Here is a 22,394-nt window from a genome sequence, read left to right on the forward strand (position 1 = left end):
ATAAACTTCGATATCTAAATCTTTTTTGGTACGGTGTTACCAGGATTGAGTCATCAAGAAAATCAAAAAAACAACTTAACATTATTATTAAGTATCAAAGATGCTCCTATTTAATATAGGAGCTTTGCATAGCTTTATAAATTCACCTTTTAAAAGTTTTGGGTTTTTAGGATATCTGGTTCTGTTGGATTTTTTATTTTTTCACGCCCTTGACAATGTATGGATAGTATCAAATGGCGGGTATATGGCCCAATATCAACCACATGTACTAGGTCACATTAATGCCGTTATTTTGCATTATTTTATTGGATAAAATTCCAATATGAGAACATGAAGATAAAAATTGTGATGAATTTTACTCAGAATATTCTGGTAAAGGTATCATCTTATCGCAAAAATAGCTCGTTTTTAACATCATCTGCTCCATTCATTATCATAGTAATTGATTTAGATTCACAACGATCAAGAAATTTTATTTCATGATGTAATGTGCATATATCAGGCTAATGCGTGCTAAAACAGATCAAGTAATAGTAAAACAGACAAACAGAATCTGTACAATGAAAATGGTCAAATGTGGTGATCCGAGAGAACACCTAGTTGTGCTTTAAAGCAGTATAAAACCTTGGTAATGAAACAGTTCGTGATCCGGGTTTGATTCCCAAATCATTCCATAAATTTTCTCATAAAAATGCTGCCTTTTTAACAATGGCAAGTAGTATGTTTTTTTATGCTAAACAATTCCCTTGGTTCCTGTATGAGTTTCGTTTATCCGGAAAATTTCACGCCGCATAATTTTAACGAAAAGTTAAAATTTCTGCTAAGCTGCGCTCCGATATTACTAACCTTACTAACTGTAGTTTTATTTTGTTCACGACTTTTCGTGCTTAAACTTAAGTCAACTTGGGTCCTTGCTTCCAAATACCGCGTTAACGATGCTTTTATTTTGTCCCTAATGGTAGTTTTATGATTTTCTGACATTTTGTATGCTCAAGATCGAATCGCTGTGCGATATTTAGAGTATACGATTAAAATTGATACAGGTTTTTGTGATACCGTGGACAATTTATAATAAAACTCTCACATAGATGTATAGATGAATATTTAGTAACACGAAAAACCAAGAATGATTACGGCTTATATCGCGTCTGTGACGATGAAGAAGGCATTCATTTTTAAGGATGAATGAGCTCCATCTTTTAATTCAAAAGTTGCGAAAACAGAAGAGAAAAAATTTTAAAAAGACTTCCAGCCACGTCATTTGCGCCAAAGATAGTCAACACAAATAGAACAATATTCCTACTATGTAATAGAAATGAATTTACAAATTCTAACAACAAAAGCTGATCGTAAGAGATTCACAATTGGTGAAAATGTTTTACAATTAGAACTTTCAAAATAATTGAACTTTGGTATTTTTGATCCAATTCTAATGTTTTTAGACTTATTTTGTTCACCAGAGAGGTCTCCAGAGCAATTTCTGTCACTTCTTGTTCACTCAATGGTAATTTATGTAGTTCGCACTTTTTTCGATTTACGGTATCGTTGTCAGTTCTGTTTTCCGATTTTGTTAATTTCTCTATTTCTCGTAGAAATTCGAGAAATAAGTTGTTTTTTTTTTGCAGGCGGAAAAATGTTTTCAGTTGTTGACATGATTATCATCCTTCAAATTGATAGTAGTAAAGGGGTATTTTACAAGTTTCATATATATTTTTGTTTTATTTTTTTGTAATTTAAATTTTGGTGGTGAGAAATCAATTAAAACATCAAGTTGAATTCATCGGTCAGTGTAAACTTTGAATAATTCTAAAGTAGTCTCACAATAGTAATATTAATAAGTTCTAAAATTGTGGGAAAAATTGTTTGTATTTAGACCAGAAGGGACAATTCTATGGAAGAAACTGCTTGAATGTTATTCAAATGATTCTTGTATCGGATTATTTAAACATATATGTGTAAAAATGAATTGAAAAAAAAATGATAGAAAACAGTGAACTGATGCCAACAATTATTGCATACGTAGGTACTGGCATTTTCTAAAGATTCAGTTTGTCCAAAAAATTGCATCTCATTTCCAGGGTCTGTTTTTTTTCTACTCAACTAATTGTAATTGGTCTGATTAAAATGTAATCAGTAGTTTTTTTTTTTTTTTTTGAAGACAATATTATGAATTTCCACATCTGGGCTGATTTGATTTTTTTTTTTTTTTAGCACAAAAATCTTAAACTTGAAAAATATCCATTAACCAACCAATAATTACAAAGTTAATTTCACCTCTGATAAACGTTTTTCCCCCGCAGAAAAAAAACGTAAGTTAAATTTCCATAGAAAATAATACATCAAAAAATGAACAAAATTACAGGTAGACACCACAAGACCTTTCTTTGGGTGTCATAAAAGTTCAATGCATATAGGATAAAAAAAAAAAAATAAAACAAATTCAAATTATTACGTAATGATTATCATTCATGTGCCGTCAAAAAATGAGTGTATCTTTTCGGTACAATGATATACGAATAGCGCCAAGTAAACTCTCACAGAAATAAAAACTTCACAGCAGTCAGTTTTATACACTTCGTGTACGACTCATTCTTCATGAGTGAAAATTCTAATAATATACAGAGTGGCCCGAAAAAGTTGCTTCAAGTAAAGCACAAAATACCCGTGAGCAATCCAACAGATTAGAACCTGACTTGGATATGACATGCTTCAAACCCTGCAAGCACCTTTATTGAGCTTAAATTTTTAACTTTGGTCTGTGGTGCCTTCATAATAACTACTTAATATTTCTCATCGCTGACTAAAGTGCGTCTATGAATATGTTTGAGGTTTTCGTTCTGAAACAGTAGAATGTTGGTGAGTTTCAGATAAATCCAAGATATTGATGCTAAGGAATGGCTGAGCTGACATGGAAAGCTCCACATAAATTATTATTGGTAGATGTATTATGCTATGTTTGTTATTGTGTAATGGAGCTATCGATCAATTACTATGATGCTATAATAATCTATATATGCCACGTCTACACATATTCCCTCTACAATAATATGTCTCGAGCACCAATGCTCATTTATTTGGAAGAGTCGATGCTTAGTTAATGGTCATGCATTAGTGACCTTAATTTTGCCTGTGAGTTGAGAATATTTTACATGGGTTAATCATATTATAACATGAATGTGTAAGTGTACCAAGCAGTATTGTTAATTATAGAGAAAAAACAAAAAACTACGTTAATTGTAAAAATGTGTGAATGAGGCACCCCTTGAACCGACAGATACCCAAGGATTTACCAAGCACAACCCCAGTCACTGCAACAAGCGCACCTACCATCACCACCAAACCTGTCACAGCTATAACATCGACTGAAGTCTCTTCGGTAGTAACTATGGCCAATAGCCAAAAGCAAATTGGACTTTTGGTCTCAGTCATCGGTGATAAATCACAGGAGAAGAGTGGGGTAACTGGTTCAACAACGGGAGTGTCAGGGGCGACATCTAGCAGTGTTCATCTAGTGGAGGTGTGTGCGGTGCAGGGACCGCCGAGGCAGCTAACATCTCTATCCCCAAGCCCTTCCCCAACACATTCCACACCACCTTCTACGCCTAGACCTAATTCTATCAGCTCTGTGAATTCCATTAACAGCCTGGTACACCAAGAGGTAGCCGGTTGCCAGGCTAGAGTAGCACAGTCACCAGTCACACCTTGCACATCAGCTTCTTTCTGCAATTCCGGGGGCGGTGACGGTCAGCATCAAACATCACCATCCCAGCAACGTTCCGTACCTCTTCACCTTACCATCAGTACTAACACCACTACTAACAATCCGAACATCCCTCCGGCGTGCCCTGCTGCCAATTCTATACGCCAGCTATCCTCAATAGATCACCAGATTAGAGTACTGACCCCGTCTGAAATCATGCGCACACTCCCATCTCTCAGCCAGGAGCACTACGATCCGCCACCCACTGCAATTATTCACACTGTACCTGTACAGGCCCCGCCTATGGTGAGCCACCCATACTGTGCCTACAGTGTCTTGCCTTGCCATGTATTTAATCGAAGTCTAGTGATTTTTCTTTTTTCCATTTTCACATTAAAAAAAAAAAAAATTTGTCTTATTCTTTTGCAAATTTCATTTCAGTTTTATCATTTGTAGCCAGTGCAAAGGCTTTAGAACGATACTTTTGATTATGGCTATCAAATTCTCCTCGTTTTTATTTCATTCTTGTATGCATAGTGTCCGTTCTCTCTATAGATATTTTATGATCATGCATTGATATGGAATGATTATGATATTTGAAAATACCTCCAAATTTTTTAACATATCTACTCTCATTTTTAAGCATTACTTCGAATTTGACCTTGCATAAGGTTTTTTAACTACAAGTAAGGTAGCGTAAAGAAACATAATACACTGTAGTTTTTATATATGAACATTGGTAAAAGTGCACCAATCAGAGAATGAACTTCTTCGTTGAATCATTTCCTGCAAACCGCACTTGTTCGTTCAGTTCAATACTACTTACAATGACCCATTGTATCATATATCTGCGATGCAAGTATACATGATGCAATGTGATACAGAGTATGTTCACCCTTTTTTTCCCGCGTACACGAGAGTATACTCACTCTCAGTATATCTGATATACTGTATTTTATCGATATTATTTCCAGGCATATGTATCTCTTTATTCACTATAGAGCACTACCTCAGATAATGATGACGCTTGAGTGTCATTGAGTATCGATTCTGAACGCACTTCTGCATTTACTAATAGTAACAAATCAGTTACAGAATTTTTGGTAACCTGAATTCCTTAAATTATTAATTTCTGAATAACCATCGCTTCACACATTCCATAAACTGTCTGTCATAAATTGATCAGGGTAGATAAAGGGAAAGAAGAAAACGTGACAGTAACTGGCAGTAAAAAATAAAAATAAAAAACAAATAAATAAATCATAGTCATGTAGGTCATAATATCTGAACGAAAGCCACCAAGTCTTATCAGCAAACCACCCCAAATTTGAACATTATTCGGAAATGTGACTGTCATTCATTTGCTTATTTCTTTGTTGGTGCTATTGCTATTGTTGATATTCTATATTATCCCGCAAGTATCGAGTCCTGTACATTACATCGTCTTCACAGGCAGTTGACTATATGAAAAGTTGCATTTTGCACAGGGATCTCAGACCATTCACTGATTGGCGCATTCATATCGAATCATGTGACAATATCTTACAGAGTCAAATATTTTTAAATTAGTGTAGCTATATCACTTTTTCGTGAAGAACGCAGCAGTGGCATGAGGCTGTTATAATAACACTACCATATATATACACAGAACTTATTACTCATGGAACATACTCTTATCATGATCCTGTCTGAATTAATTGTTTCTTTCATTTTTTTCATTATTTGGTATGATCATTTTACTCTTGAGATATCCTATCCTAGAGAACGCAGTTTTATTAGCTATGAATTTACTATCTGTGACTGAAATTAGAATTGCCTGTGATGTACCACAGTATAAAACCGGTCCCACCACCAGGTTTTGAATAATAATATACTAGGCATGTTTTCTCCAGACCAGAATGAAGGAAGAGCCGATTCCCTATCTATAACAGTCGATAAGAATATTATAATTCGAACCCGGAGAAAACTTGTCCTGTATAAGACTCACTGTTTAGAGAATTTATGATCAATTTTTTCAAAAAAAAAAATTTAATCTCACTGTGTTGAAGAAAAGCGGAAATTTCAGGACTACAAAACATTAATGTAGTCAGCTCCTTAGGTGGTAATATTGAAACGATCGTTTACATTTGTTGCATAGGAAATCTTTTTTTCGTGATATGTCGTTTAGGTGATTTTTTCGAATTTGAAAAGATATTTTTTCGTGTAACGTGCTTAGGGTTGTATTTTTTCGTCAGAACAAGGGTAAAACAAAAATGCAATACTCGAGTTGCCTACAGTTTTAGAATTAATCCAGTTAATTCTCATGACCATTGAGTTCTAGAATTTGAAAACTTGGTGGATATTCAAATTGTAGTGAAAATTATAATAAGTAAATGATGGACTCAATATATTTATTCCATATTTTTTCCTCTTACTTGATGTAGTTATCCACAGATGAACTATTATTATTGCTGGGTAGTTCTGAGGTAGCTCAATATTGCCTTTGAAACCTCATTCTATTGTCCCGTCATTTATTAAGCTTTTTTCTTCCTTCAATTTCATTGAAAACAGCTTGACCAAGTTCTTCTATAAAGGCATGTTGAAGAAGTTTGGTACAGATTTTTTTCAGGTTACATGAACACAACTTCCTTTATAAACTCTATAAATCTGTCTGGATCAAAACAATCACCTGTTCCACGAATATTTCCACTTCCTGAAAACTAACTACTTCTGCTTTTTCAAAGAATTCTGTGGTTATCCTTGGCTTTGCATCGTATTCTTATAAGTCGGCAGGCATTACAAACACTGCTCATATTCGGATTAGTTTTTGGTTACTGTTGAATGTTGATGTTGATGTGGACATTTTTTTTATATTTATTGTGACTATTTGTTAGTACAATGCTTTCGTATACGTAATTGTATACAGTGTCTAATTAACACATCAATTGAACAAATTCGTTTATGCGCTGGCGACAATTATTGTGTAAAAATTGAACTTATATATATTTTTTTTTAAATTAACAATCGAGCATATACGTAAGCAGAGTAATAATGCTGTTGAAAATGCCTTCTCATTCCATTCATTTGTTATCCTGTAAACTAGATAAAAAAATTAATCAGTTTGCGATCAAACCAGTCATATCAAATGCTGGTACATTTATGGGGTTAGACAGAGTGCAATTTCAAAATGGAAATTCTACTCTGCTCAGCCTCATATTGTTGCATAGATATGTCCATATCACTGCATATAAAGCTTTGATGTATTCCTTCTCCAAGCTATAGTTATTACATACTGGACGATACTTTTGCAGTTACATCACAATGTGACAAAATCAAATAAGCATCAGTCATAAAGTACTATAAAAAAAATCTTTACACGTACATTGTCGTAGCATAAATAAAAATATAGTAGATAGTTTAATTCATTGATTTCTTTTTTCATGATTTACGAAGAGTTGAATGTAAATTGTGTCTTGTGTAAAATTATTTTTAAATGGTGGCTGGTTGTTGTCTCCGGTATATTCACAATATAGTGATTTATTAACATATTCTCATTTCGGGAAAACTTAAAATTTGCAATTTTCTTTTATCTGGATGTATTTAAAGCTCGCATTCGTTTATAATTGGAGTTACTTGATTTTAGGATTTGCTATATGATCATTACAGCCTACTTGCATACCATTACATTGCCAAAATATTTTAGTTCATCAATCTTATCTTAATAAGTTGAAGGATTTCACATACCACCATACAAATATAGTGTTGAGTCTTCCTTTTCTTGCGAACAAACAGATGCTGGTTAATGATCATATGGCATAAAGCAGAGATGCTAATGACTTTTTTTCAACAGGAACAAGATAGACTTTCAAACAGAGATCGGTCTAGTCGGGAGGCAGAGCAAGAGCGTCAATGGAAACATCTGCAAGCAATGCGCCAACAGCAAGCACAAATACAGCAGCAAGTTATTCACGAGCAGCGCGTACATGGTAAACACAATGTTTAAAAATTTGATTATTTGGCAAACAATGATTGTTGTCATTCTATGAAAAATGTATAAGAATAAGACGATGACGTAAAAAATTATATTTTTAGCTAGTGCTCAGGTAAATTGTACAGCTCCTGATTTTTTTCCTTTTTATTATAGTGTGCTTATATAAAACTTAATATTTGTTTCATCATTTCATTGCAGCCATGGCAAGGGTACACAGACAGATTAATGAAGATGGCACACCTCAAATGAGCACCGAAAACACCCCAGGATTAACAACCCAATTACAAGTCTCCACAGCTCAGGTAATTGCAACTAAATTCCATGAATTAAATTCCGTATAGCTCCGTACTGACTTGAGCATTTTTGCGCCTGAATGCTCCAGTGAGTACCGCGTGTTTGTGCGTACTCGCAGATGGTCAGCACGCGCGAACACGATCTATCACTCATCAGTCCATTGAAGGATTTTCGTACGGAACAGCGCTCAGTTAGGATGCGTCTTTGACGACAGCTTGATATTTACTGGCTCACTGCGGTTATCACAAATGATCTAAGCATAATTTTACGCACACAAACAGAAAATTTCTAGAACGCAAAAAGTTCACACGCACGAATGTTCGTGTGGGCAAACCGTTTGTGCGTGCAAAAATGCTCAACTCAGTACGTGGCTTTAAGCTATTTATATATTATATTTGGGTACCTTTTATCATTGAACGCAAAGCAAGTCAACAGTTGTAGATTAGTTATACCTATATAATTTTATAATATCATCGACTTGTATAGGAGGTTTACGCTGACTGCTGGGCTAAAAGTATATACCTCGTACTGTACAAGCCAAGTTACCATATCTCATGACAACTGTTGTTACGTTTTGTGAAACGATTATTTTATATGAAATTTTCATGCAAAGGATGGAAATCATATGGGTCCAATAGCGTCGTCATCTCCTGGATCTCGTGCAACGTTTTCAACCCCTCCGATGAAAATTACAAAGGGTGTAGCTCCCCAGAGTCCGCTCCAAGGTATTACACGCCTACCAAATCAACACTCTACTCCAGTCACCCGTCCGGTCAGCTCTGTTGTGCGGCCTGGCATGCCTAGTACTTTTGCACAGCCTCCTTCTCCATTTTCACCGCAACCTCAATCTCCCCATGATTTTCCACAATCTCCTGCAGCTTCGCAATCACAGGATCATTTCCAACGCTTTGAACCTTCAGAATCGTACAATCAAACTCCTCAAACATCGAGACCACAATTTCCCACCACAACTTCGTATGCAACCTCACCTCGGAACGATTCTTTTCCTCAACCACCTGGTACACCTCGTCCTGTGTTTAATGCTCCCACACCTCGTTCCTCACCACATGTTTATGCCCCATCTCGAACTCCTGATCCTTATAGCAGCCAAGCACCCACTCCGTCTCCAGCTCCCAGTTATACCCCACCCAGGGGGGAATCGAGGCAGGAACCTCAATCACCCGAGGTCTTCAATCAGCAACCAGAAGTTAATCGTCAATTACGCGACTTGCTCCAACGGCAACAATTTAATAAAAAATTGGAACCTCTCGCCACTTCGTGGAATCAAGGTAATTCTTGTTCAAGACTGATTTCTCAATTATAGCTTACCTGCATTAATGTTCAATGTCAGCAAATAGTCCTTGGTAAGTACTTGCATTTCAACATCTTCATAAATCTCTGTTTAGATGGACAAGGTGTAAGTGAAAATCCTCAGCCGCAATTTGACGGAACTCATCCTCAAGGTCCTCAACATTCACAAGCTTCGGGAAATACTGGAGAAGGTACTTTCAGGCATCCTCTTCCTCCCGGTATTGTCAGACCACGAATGCCTATCCAGCCAAATGTCATCATACGTAATCCCATTGGTAAGGGCATTAAATAATCAATATTTATCAATATTCTATATAGATAGGAGGAAATGAATCACAGCGGAAAGAGTCTGGTACATCAGATACTGTTTCAAAATACTAGTGACAAATGCTATTGCTGTTACAATTTCAATGTGAATCAGAACATCTATGAATATTAAAGATACATTCACATGGTTTTGCTCAATGAAAATTAATTTTTCTGCGAAATACGGTTTCAAATCAGAATTGGTTTGAGGGTTACACAATCTTATGCTCCACGAAAAATAGTTGAAGTTCGGGTTATAAGCTAGCTAAGCCAGAACCATCTTCATTGTTATGAAATGATTTGTTGCAACAAAAAAATCTAGTGCTAAACAAAAAGCCTTGCTAAATACTTACACCTGATTTTATGTCGATGTAGTGTATTTTTTAGAATATAAGCTGAGGTTTCTAAAGTTTCTGGATGTCATTTCAAAACTTTTGTACTTGACCTCTTTGTGTAATTGTTTTTACAGAAATGTTCGAAAGTAATACAAATCAAATAATTATCTACCTTTAGAGTCAGAAATTGATTGATATTTGGGACTAGTTTTACTAAAGCCATATGGTAACTTACAAATTTGTGTTGGGTGACAGTGAACAACGGCAATATTTTCAGTAACCTTCATTGTGCGATTCATAGGCCAGACAATAAGTGACATCAATGTCTGCTGAATCCTTCTATGCCGCCTACTTTTTCTAGATCTCAAGCATCTTTTGCGGTTTCCTGCGCTTAATAGTTCGCGGTATTGGAGTGAAGTGTGTCCTTCATGTAACAATATTGATTTGTGTATTAAATCTGCAATGACGATTATTTATTTTATACACCTAAGATATTTTTTAAATTGCAAGAGCATTTTTAAAAATGTCAAAGTAGTCTGGGTTAATTATAAGACACAGAAGACAATCTAAGAACTGAGAAGAGAGATGTACAAAAATTGGTAAACTTTTTAATTATAACAATCTGAATTACTTTCAAAAATGTAGTTCAGTAGGTACTTGTTATGTATACATATAAATAAACTCATGTTCATCTATGAGTTATAACACATTTGTCCATGATTGATAAACAAAACACCATCCCGTGGTGACTTCAGAAATAGTACTTGTAATGTTGAAATTCATTTGGAACCATTAAATCCTTAAGAAGAAAAGTCTGAGTTCTTGATAGAACATGACCTTTTTGGTTGATTTTTTAAAGAAAAATCTCATTTGGTGTACAGGGCTGAATGTGAGGCTACCGACAGGAGCAAATATTGAAGCTAGATTGCAAGGCGTCGACTCTCGCAAGAGAACGCTACTGCAACGGCCACCAGTGCCTGCTGGCATACCGCCACAACATTTTCAGAGTGGCCAAGTATTGCAACAACGATTACCTGGCCCGCGAAACCCTCTTGCGGAGCAGTTTGACATTTTGCAACAACAGAGATTTCCAGGTAAGCAATGTTAAATCGAATCACTACACACAGACTGTTTGGAATATCTATTAAAGAAAATACATCAATAATAGAAATAATTTTGATATCACAGAACCCACGCAAACTCCACAAAGCTTAGTTCAACGATCAGTGCGGCCTGGACTTGATAATATAAACCAAGGTATTAGAATGATGGGTGCACAAGGAATAGTGAGACCACCACTTTTGTCAGCCTCGGTAACAGAAGCAAGTGCTCCAACTACTGAAGCTTCAGAAATCCCAGATAATGTGACAGCAGAGCTTGAAAAACTTGAACAGGAGAGTGCTCCAATGGTAGAAGTGGAAGGTGTTAGTGCAATATTGGGAGATTTAGCTGACGATGATGACGAACTTCTAGGTAAAAATAAATCTTCTGGTTATTTCTGGATGAGTGAAAGATGCATTCATGCCAGTGCATTCAATATGTCAGCATTATTGATGAATGAATTTTTTCTCAGTTTAAGGGGAGACGCCGGTGAAATTTTGATAACACCGAATTTTCGGATTTCTTGCGCATACACTTTCATCGCAGAAGATTGATATTTTTTTTTTTCAGAACATATAGTAATTTAATCTGAATCTTGTTGGAAGGAATTTTTGATCACAACTTATTTAGTCATTTCAAAAACGAAAAACTCAGTATTCTCGAAATTTCACCCGAGTCCCCGCTTAAAATATATGTATCAAGCAATATGAGAATTTCAATTTTCATAACTCGTTAGCTTTTATCAACTAAACAAATAGGCCACAAATATGACATATCAAAATTTATTTCAAAATACTCTTCTGCCGAAAATAATTAAGTTACATGAGTTTTGTACGTGTGTTTCTTTTAGCCGAAATGGGAGCTGATTTTAATATACTGGAATATGCAGATCCCGAATTAGACAATATGACTGGAGGTGAAAAAACTAACATATTTGATCTCGACTTAGAGCAAGTAGAAGTAGAGACTAAAGAAGATAAACAAAAAAAAGTAACGAAAACAGAAATAAAGCGCGAAGACGTGGGCCCCACTCCAGCTACTCATCCAGAAATTAGAGAAGCGACCAGCAGTAGCTCAGCACAGGATCTGTCAGATACAACAACAAATATGCGACCACAGGCGCAAACATTAGTTGCGACATCTCAAAGCACTCATCAACAACAACCTGCACCGGCACAACAAGGAACAAATCCACAAGCTGCGGTCGTGCAGCAACAAATGCATCAACAAGTTCAGCAAGCAGCAGCTATAGGAAGACCAATGCCTGCTGGAACAAGGCTCATATCTCCTGATGGAGCAATCGGCGTTGTTACTTCGACTAACACTGTAACAGTCAGCTATCCATCTAATTTTCCAGGTCATTCACAGCGATTACCTCAATCTCACATACAAAGTAAGTCTACTAATGTAAACTGTATGTTATCACTATGTAAATTATATTTTGCGATGTGTTGTAACTCTGATGTAGCTGGAAGTAGGCAAACAAGTTTGATAGAAATGATAAAGGTAACTAGTGTAAACAAGGACTGGAAAATATGAACGTGCATAGAGTTCCAAAAATTCACTTTAACACCATAATTCCGACCATGATCTCAAGTGACAATGGTCATATTACGAGACGTATCTATCTTGACCTATGTCACAGCAAAACTTTAAATAATCCTTTTTTATGTCCCACTTACAATGATAGGTTCAACAGATATTCATCCATGATAGAGTTTTTTTGATCCTTAGAGGGCCAGCCTGATTCTATTAGGAGTCAGCAGATAACTTGGAAACTCCACTGGACGTTTTGACTATTTATATACATAATTCATACCTCTGAAAAATATCGAATTTCAAGGGAAAAACGTTGGCCTTCCAAAGGTTAATAATAATCTTCAAGCTGGTCAAGGGGTCCCCATGATGAGGGTATTCACATATACACGTACACACCTATGACTGGTTTTCACAATGTTTGGAGCATTTATTAGGTAGAAATGTTAACTTAAATAAAATTATTGTCTGCGAAACATTGGTACTTACCCACAAATGAAGTTCAAGTTAGAATAAACTGTTAGTAAAATAGCATTGGATTGTCTAACACACGACTGCACACATTGACATCATACACATAGCCTCTGCTTAAGAAGAGTGAAATCAAATTCTGAGGATATACTGATTTTGTGCACTCTACAGGCACGATCGAGCTTGTAGACATGGAAGTAGCATCCCAATGCTCACTTCCGCGACTGGGATGCTACCTCCATATGTATAAGATCGATGACAGATACTGAGCACTATGTAACCCACAATAACATGACAGAAAAAATAGTTGAATCGTAATCCCAAATAGTAAATTAGTCAAAATTCTTCGAATTTGGGGGCAAAAATCACTCGTAGGTGGATACATGTATATGTAAAAATTTCAACTGTGGGGACTACTTCACAGACTTAATTTCACAACGGAAAGAATTGAATTGTGAAAAAATTTCTATCCTACAGAAGCAATGCCTGTTGAATTTGACATTTCTGTCAAACTTTGCATTTACATGTGCTATTAACACAGTTTGGACTCCACACATAGTTGTAACGATTCGGAATTTGGTTAGATGTTACAATATGTAATGTATTTGGTTCGTTATTACATGATGTAATACAGATTGAAACTGTCAAAGAGGGCTGCTGGGATTGGCTAAAACTGAAAAAGTTTTTGTTAAGATCAATATGCAATATGTTCGAACCACAGTCGTGTACACAGTATTGGCCATTCAACCGATGTTTTACAGGGACAATCCAACAAGCCAGTAATGCATTGTCCGCAGTAAATCTGTTAGTAACACTTCATATTAAAGGGAAAATAAACAACGTAAGAACAATATACGACACTGCCAACAGACTCATACAAACCATTTTGAAATCATATTTTGATTTGCTCCCATACTTGTTTCTGAATATAAGCAAATCTGAAAAGTAATTCTTGACTAACAATTAATTTCTTACATTGTCCTTTTGTACCAATTATGAAGTCTAAAACATGGCTGGCATTGTTAAGAGCCATAATGTGCACTCACCGGTTAAAGACCCATCTTTTTCATTTACACAAATACTAATGAGAATGCTTTCGGTCAGCAATACAGCAACAGCAGCAGCATCAACAACAACAACAGCAACAGCAACAACAGACGCAGCCCCAACAGCAGCAGCAGCAACAACAGCAGCAACCACAGCAGCAGCAACAACAAACACAGCATCAGCAGCCACAACAACCACAGCATCCACAGCAACAGCAGCAGCAGCAGCAGAGGCTAGGAATGAGAGTAGGTGGTGTTCCTGCTACACCAGGTCGTGTGGTACCTGTTAGCCATATGATGGGTCCACGGACGCCTCTGCCACCACCGCCACCTCCACCATATCCCGGACTTCCTCCGCCATATCCAGGACCTATACAGGTGTGTGGCATTAGATATTTATCTTTTCTAGGATTATACGCATTGCTTTCAGATTCAGTGTTTTCATTTTGTGTTGATTTTTTCGAGTCCGGTTATTACTTTTTAAAGATCGCAAAAAGTGCTTTGAACGTTTGATCAAAACTATGTTGTCTTAGGTAAATTTTTTCATGGTGTAATATAAGTTACATGAATGTCCCAAAGTTTTTTGCCTTGACTATAATCAATTTTCCTGTAAATTTTATGAGTACTGTAAATTAGCATGTTTTGTTTTTGGTGAATATTAATTTAATGTTAACAACACTCAAAGGTTTCATCCAAAAATTTTTTCAATCATCAAGTTTTCATATTCCTAAATACTGCACCGACAATTACATTCAGTAACTGTGAATAATCTTCTTTGACAGTATGAATTGGAAGGCCTTAGAATCAAATTCCGTTAATATCTAGTATTGAAAAGCATTGAAACATTGTTCAGTACCACTAAGAAAATATTTGAAATGCTTTACCACATTGGTTACTAACCCAAAAATACCAATATTTTTTATTTCAACTTAATAATCGAGATATCACAATGTTATTTACAATATGATATACCTGAAATAGCTATGGAAAACTTGATAAGTTATTCTTCTTTGGTTTACATAGAAACGGTATCTTCGGCGAAATTTTGTATATCCATGTCAAAAAGTAACCAAATCAGTAAATTAGAAGTTTTTGTAGTTCCGGCCAAGATACGCTTGCGTGTGATACTTTCAAAATTTGTATATATTTTTTCTTCAATCATTAAAAAATCTTACGGTCAGTTAGCTACTACGGTAGGAAATAAAAACGTTAGCCACAAGTTTATGTTGCATATAATTTCCAAGGATTTAGTTTTGGTGAGGTTAGTTGACTATAAATCAGTACGCGTTCCGATGCCTTTTTTTCCTGAAAGATGAGATTGAGGTGCTACATAAATCAAAACACGTATGGCTTTTGTTTGCTAAGACACTTTTCCAACTCAGGTTGACGAGTCTCCAAAATATTATGATTTTCCCTGAAGAAAGCTAAAGAAACGTAAAGGCCAAAGGATAAGATGGCAAGAGAATAGTCGATTGGGTTATTGAATACTTTGTTTAAGGAAAGCTAGTCTCGACTCTCTCTATATGAAGCCATATTAGGAATGTTAATCAAATTACTGATAGCTGAGTATTCGTAATTATACATTGTCATAGACTGGTTGGTTTTAGTCTTTGTGAAAGTCTATCATATTTGACTATTTTATTGTTAGTTTAAAATTGCCCACAGTTTATAGCGACTAGACTATTTACTTTGCGACAAAAATTCAAATACCTACACCGCTGAAGGTTTAAATCCCTACAAAATGTTTGTACTATAAATACGGCTAACTGGTAACAACAAAAACAATTTTTAAAAAATTACTCCCATGTTATTTGAATGGGAAAACCTCGAATATCTTCGTTTAACCTTTTAGCAATGGATTCAAAAGATATCCCTCCGCGAAAATTTCTTCTCTGCTATGTACAAGTTTTTTTTGGGTGGGAGCAAAAAATTAGTGTCGTTTTCAAACGAAACATCCTAGTGTAGATATGTTTCCAAAATGCTTCGAAGAGGCCATGATAAATCCAAGGGCTTTTGAAGCTTGGTTTTTTGCACTTTTGATGTGATCTTCAAATGTCCAACTTGAAGTTTAAAAGGACAGTCCAGACCTCTATGAAGTTGGTGTGTTTCATGCTTATGTTGTTTATAGTATAGTTTTGATTGTGACTATTATTTTAGATTATCCTTAATTTTGTGTTATGCTGAAATATTAGTCTATATTAAATATAAGTCTGTTTGCGTCGCTCCAGATTAGTACATTTACCAGCTCATTTGGAACATGAGAGGAATCCTGTCTTTGAAGTCGTTCTAAATAGTTTGATGCCCTTAGCAAATAGTCAAAAAGTGAAATAATGAACAAGAGCTTGGAAGTGGTATTTAAAAAATGATTGGTGATCGTTAACCGACAGCATGACAGCAATCACTAATCTACCTGTATTAAGTGAACTGAGTAATTGAAGAATATTCTATAACAATTAGAATTAACAATTATATATATATAAGGGAAATTATCAATCACATGGATTAACTTACTAAACGCGTGAATCATCATCAGATGTTCATGATCATCATCTTTCGTGATCAAAACATAGTGTCAGCTCTGCGAATTATGAACCACTCCTTACATTGATCACTTTCTTCCTCTCATTCTTTTTTAGTCCTTCCCAAATTTTCTCATATTACCTTTCATAATTTATTCTTACCTCTCTCCCACCTGACAGTTGAAGGATGATTATAACTACTTGCACGACAGTCATGCACATATATATCGGTGTCGACACAATATTTTAAAGCTATTTAGCTATAATATGACAAATCTAATAATTGCGTACAGCATAGTTAAAACATATATAACATTGATGACAAATTCAAAACAAAGTTTCTCATAATCAACGAAATTCATTGCTCTGAGCACCAACTGCTCACTGTAGGCATATCTATATTTTTAATTGTTTTAAAGAGGATAAATCTTGTTGATGTCACTGTTTGTCTGTGATGTTAGGAAATCAAACATCACCGTTTTGATTGATATTACGTAACAAGTACAAATCTGATTTGAATGTATAATTCTGTGAGTTTGTTTCAGATTTGTATTTAGCGTTTGAAATGGTTTAACTCACGTTAGTGCGAGGAAAGCAAAGTAAAGGATAAAACTTAACAAAAAATTACGACATTACAATTTTACTTCTTTGAAGCAATCAATTTTAGAATACGTAAAATAAAATATTACTTCACTTTTGGATCCCATGATGATTAAAGAAACTAAATACGTGGTCGGCCTTCATAAACCAGGTTACTTGACAAAGCCAGTCTTACGCGAATCAAGTATCATCGTCTATCAAACTACACTATGGAAGATCATATATCCAATAACTTTTGTCGTGTGTTTTAAATCTATTTATGTGAAAATGTCTAACTTGATTTTGTAAACTATCAAAGGTAGCTGAGTAACTTATTTCATATATATTTACTTGTATATAAGAGTACTGGCTGGTAATATGGTGTTTTGGCCTGGGTGTTTGCAATGCATTGGTGTTGGTGCATGTCTAGATGGGGCTGTGCCCGGGTGGGCGGGGCTTGGTGCGCCCCACGGTCCATGTAGGGCACCCTGGACCAGTAGCAGGTCCATCGCTACCCTCCGTGGTCCACACTGGTGTACCCGGCATACCACCGCATCCTCACCGGAGACCCTTGCTTCTGCAGGTGAGCAAGCCTTGAAGAAAATTATTTGCACTCAGTTCACGTATCTCATAAATTAACCGATTGTCAATAGCAAAGTGCATTGTTATTTCAATTTATGAAAAGAAAAGGAGCGGATTGAGATTAAAATGTGGAACAATTAGAAAATTAACGGGTCACATTATCGAATTTTCAGGCACAAAAATTTATTTCGTAGAATTTCAAAATATAGAAAGTCGAAATATAGGAAAATAAAAATGTAAGCAGATTAATTTTTAGAGGACTGGTATTTTTCCCTTGAAATTCGACATTTTTTAGCAGTATGATTTATGTATATAAATAGTCAACACGTTCGGTGGAGTTTCCACATTATCTGCTGACTCCTAAAAGAGCTAGTCCGGCCCTTTAAGGGTTAAAGTATTAAAAACTAAAATATAAAATTGTTAGAATGAATGAAAATATAGCAAGTCAAATCATAAAAACGATAGACTTATGATAATTCTCTATTTTGGTTTTCTGTACTTTACCTCTTAGTATTAAAAAATGATGTAGTGGTATATTGCGCATCAAGGAGGCAAAGTCGGTCTTTTTATGCGAACCATAAATTTGCCATGTGAGTCATAGGAGAGCACGTACGAAAGCCGAAGACAAATATTGAGTTGCTTCGGAAAACGGTATAAGCAACAAACATATCGCATAACTTACTGTCTATACCGAGGGTCAAACAACCATCCCTTCAATGAAAACCGACACTGAATGAAAACTTGTGACATAATTCATTCAGCATGTTCGCGTTACAGGACTTTATACCCGCACTTAGCATACTTAGTCATTCGACATGTCGAACAACTGTGTCGCACAACCAAATCGCCTCAGTATAGACACATCTCAATTATTCATCAAATGTTCATGTGTAAAAATTGTTTGAACTTTCGTACTCCCGTAGAAACATGTAATTTTCTGTTCAAATGCTTAGGTATGTGGATCAATAAATAGAATTGCTTATGCGTACAAAATTCTGTAAAAGTATCGTCAAGTTTTGTAGAAACGTTCATCACTTGACTTTGCTATTTGTAATTTTTAACTTCTTTTCCCTGTCAACCTTTAAACTGCCGGGATTTTAAGAGCTTTATTCCCCTTATATATTCTCAAAATGTTGTATCTGTATCTTACATATAACATATGTGAAGTTCCAATCACAGGCAGAAACTATATTTAAACTATCCGGCAGTTTAAACGTTAAGAATAAGTTCTTATCACCAAATTTTACTTAACCAACTGAACTTTCATTTTCTAAACCTGGGTCTCACGACGCTTTTGGTTATATTATGATTGGTGTACTTTGACTGCTGTAGTGTATGTGTGTGATAAATCATTATCAAGAACTTGATAAAGTCTGTATAAATTTGCACCAGTGTTTATGTTTTAAGAAAGAATGCTTCCTATAATTTCAAACAAACTATTTAATTACAATATTTACTTCTGCAAACACCTGTTGAAAATGCTTCTTGACATCAATGTCTTCGGTATTCCATTGGCTATTTCGGTACTCATATAGTAGTGCCTATATTTACTTGAAAGTATAATCGTTGTTCTTTCTATACCTTCCTTTCTATTTTATTTCATATATTCAATGCTTATTTTATGCGATTAGTACAGTTTATATTTTGAAGGTAATTTTTACAAAATCAAACGTAGTGTGGAACACATGATAGTAACTAAAAATTATTACAGGGTCCTCTAGTTTGTCTAGTTTTAGTTCTCAGAAACATAATTAATTCAAGTTAATCAACGAACCTCGAATAGGTGTTTTTGTATCCGAACTTCTATCTTTTGAAAACTAAAGACATGGCATGGATTCTACGAAATCGCAGTAGTTAATTGATATAGAGCATGTCATTTATTTATTTCTGCATCTAAGAAAAATGTATTGGAGTGTTTTTATTCAGGATTGCTTATAGAATGGGACAGTTAAACCCCTTTTCGCGTTTAAGATACGTGGACTTGAACATTTGGAAATATATACGTCAATGTCGAAATCGATTAGGCCCCCCCCCCCCAAGTAAGTTCAATTTATAAATCATATTCATAAGGTGAATAGCTGAAGGTTTGACTCATTGATTGTGTATCAATTGAGATTATGTTTGACTAAGCTTACAAAATATTCAACGAAAAGTTTACTGAAACCAGTTAAGTTGAATCTGTGTCTTGCTCTACAGCTCTAGGATGGCCACTGATTGCCTGTTTGACCAAACACTCCCTGTATGTATGTTAAATATGTATTTGGAAGTGACCTTAACTGTCAGTAGTCGTGTTCACAGGAGCAACCGTTGCTGCTGGAGGAATTACTGGAACAAGAAAAACGTGAACAAGAAAAACAACAGCAGCAGCAGCAAACGGACATCTCAACACCGAGTGGTGCTTTACTAAGTGATAGTGAATTCGAAAGACTCAGAGCTGATGTGCTGGGCTCTACTCCTCTTTCTTCTCCACCTCAAAATTTCATCTCCAGTGGAGGAGTACCTATTGTTAGACCTCCGTGTGCTCCAAGACCTCCTTCAACTCCTGGAGCAGTGTGGCCACAAGGAATTTCTGATACTACGAAACTAGTTGGACAAACACCCAGACAACCGATTGCTACACAAACTCCGCCTGAACGTTAGTGTAAAACATGATATTACATTACAATAGTCCCATAAAATCTCAAGCAGATAATTCAATGTTGCAACTTTCTGTAAAATTGCTCTGGCCTAGACAACGTGTACATAATGTGGCACAAGGCAACGTTACTTTTGATCTCAGAGAATGTAAATCTTCAAACTAATTTCAATGTGGTGACAAAATTATTTTTAACGTTGCTACAACCGCCACATTCTTTGGGAAAGAATAGGCGAAGTTCAAGTTCCACAGCAGTGAATTTTACAATTAGTAAACGTAGTTTATTAGATGAACGTAAATGTTGTTTCAGGTTTCTACAGTTTTTCAATTTAACTGTTGTTCCTAATTTTTTACTGAAAAAGTTACTGGGTTTGACGAATTTTACTTTCACTTTCATTTTTCCTGAAAAGAAACAGAGAAACAAGAATTATAACATTTTCGAAGCTTCAATTTGAAAAAGTAATTATTAGATTACGTTGTTGTGGTAGGATAGTATTATCCACGTGATTTTGAGGATAAACTGAGAGTTACGTGTTTCTGATTGCATTGTGGAAATCAAACATGCTCAAATTTGAGGATTTATTACTTGTATACAATTCAAGCAGTTAGAATTTTCAATTCTATGATACCAAATAGCCTTTCAGTTGAGATCATTCACTGAATATAATACGTATTAAATTTTTGGAAAGTTGGAACATATTAGATATAAATGACTACCTAATTCTGAACTTGAAATATTTATCCACAAACTGAGAATTTTCATTCAGGATGAGAAATTTCAGTAGGTTACTTTTTAAAAAATGGAGAGTTGGGTTTCTTTTGGACCACATTAAGACATATGTCTTTCCATAATTTAATATTCTAGGGCATGTGTGCGGATGCTTTGTGCCATTTTGTTTTTTTTTAATGCTATCAGGAAGAAGGAAACGAGAATCTCAACTCTTAAAATCAAGATCCAATCTCTAATCAGGAGTACAGTTAACACAGTTTTCACCGTTTTGGGGAAATGTGTCGAAGTGTTGTTTTTCCAAACCATGAAGGGTAGAGAGAGGGAAAACAAATTTGCTTTTTCTCATAAAAATTCTATTTGGTTTTACTTAGCGGCAGATGATCACCATTCCCAATTTTGTGGTAACCCCATTATATTGTATAGCTCTTAAATAAAACCATCCTTAAATTTCCTTCTTTCTCAATATCACTTCAAGTTTCCAGCTCAGAGATATTAGATTTCGATTTTTCGGTTTAACTGTTACAATTTTCCCTTAATCTCATATGCCAAGTTTGTTTTCTTTCTACTCTCCATACTTTAGACATTCACCTCGTCTCTAAACCTTGATCTCATTCCGATACCTAATTAATCATTCGAGTGCCAAGTCATGGAGATAATCACTACTACTATCTGTAATAAGAAAATAGGGAACATGTTTCACAGGCAGTCATGGTCAAGTTGAATTCTCTGTCTCTTGATTCCTGGTTTCTAAACAGAATAAGTGATTTATATTATTGACTGCATTTCAGCAAGGATAGCTACATTTAATATTCCACAACTTCCAACACCACCAGCACCACCAGAGAACATAGTGACTGAACAAGATCGTCAAATTCAGTTACAGTATGAGCACTGGTTCAATCATCAAAACCAAATTCTATTGCAGCAACTGAAATACTATGAAACGGAAGTTCAAAAGTTACGCAAAATGAAGAAAGTACGTATTTCATTCTTACCTACTCATATAGTAGTACATGAGTATACTAGATTTTTTCAAAAATATGCATTGTTTTGTATATAAATGTGCATATCGATGAAGACTCGATTAAGTAGCAGTGTATACGCCAACTTCTTTGACAGGCATATCTAGGCAGGTTATTGAATTTTTCAAAGTAACTTACTGTTCGAGAATGGGTTACTTTTGCGCACGTTCCACAGGTTTCAAAAATTGAACGATTCAACCAGATATTGCAACAATTCAATTCCAATGCTCTTCATATCTTGACAGCATATCACTCGT

The 22,394-nt window shown here is 35.4% G+C and overlaps 1 protein-coding gene across 9 annotated transcripts in view; it reads left to right on the forward strand.

Moving 5' to 3' along the window:
• LOC124217926 (histone-lysine N-methyltransferase 2C) overlaps positions 1 to 22,394 on the forward strand; it is a 77,146-nt gene that overhangs the window by 24,975 nt on the left and 29,777 nt on the right. For 3 of the 9 annotated variants that reach the window (XM_046624109.2, XM_046624110.2, XM_069135660.1), the window contains 12 exons: positions 3,275 to 3,517; positions 7,530 to 7,665; positions 7,869 to 7,972; positions 8,578 to 9,253; positions 9,371 to 9,550; positions 10,798 to 11,010; positions 11,105 to 11,389; positions 11,868 to 12,410; positions 14,129 to 14,448; positions 17,599 to 17,751; positions 20,037 to 20,385; positions 21,904 to 22,091. In XM_046624109.2, coding sequence (XP_046480065.1) covers positions 3,275 to 3,517; positions 7,530 to 7,665; positions 7,869 to 7,972; positions 8,578 to 9,253; positions 9,371 to 9,550; positions 10,798 to 11,010; positions 11,105 to 11,389; positions 11,868 to 12,410; positions 14,129 to 14,448; positions 17,599 to 17,751; positions 20,037 to 20,385; positions 21,904 to 22,091 — 3,390 coding nt within the window. Of the gene's footprint in view, positions 1 to 3,274; positions 4,007 to 7,529; positions 7,666 to 7,868; positions 7,973 to 8,577; positions 9,254 to 9,370; positions 9,551 to 10,797; positions 11,011 to 11,104; positions 11,390 to 11,867; positions 12,411 to 14,128; positions 14,449 to 17,598; positions 17,752 to 20,036; positions 20,386 to 21,903; positions 22,092 to 22,394 lie in introns of all 9 variants that reach the window. The other 6 variants (XM_046624103.2, XM_046624104.2, XM_046624105.2 and 3 more) reach the window with 5 other exon arrangements.

The sequence above is a fragment of the Neodiprion pinetum genome, chromosome 4 (genome assembly GCF_021155775.2).
Source record: "Neodiprion pinetum isolate iyNeoPine1 chromosome 4, iyNeoPine1.2, whole genome shotgun sequence".
Lineage (NCBI taxonomy): Eukaryota > Metazoa > Arthropoda > Insecta > Hymenoptera > Diprionidae > Neodiprion > Neodiprion pinetum.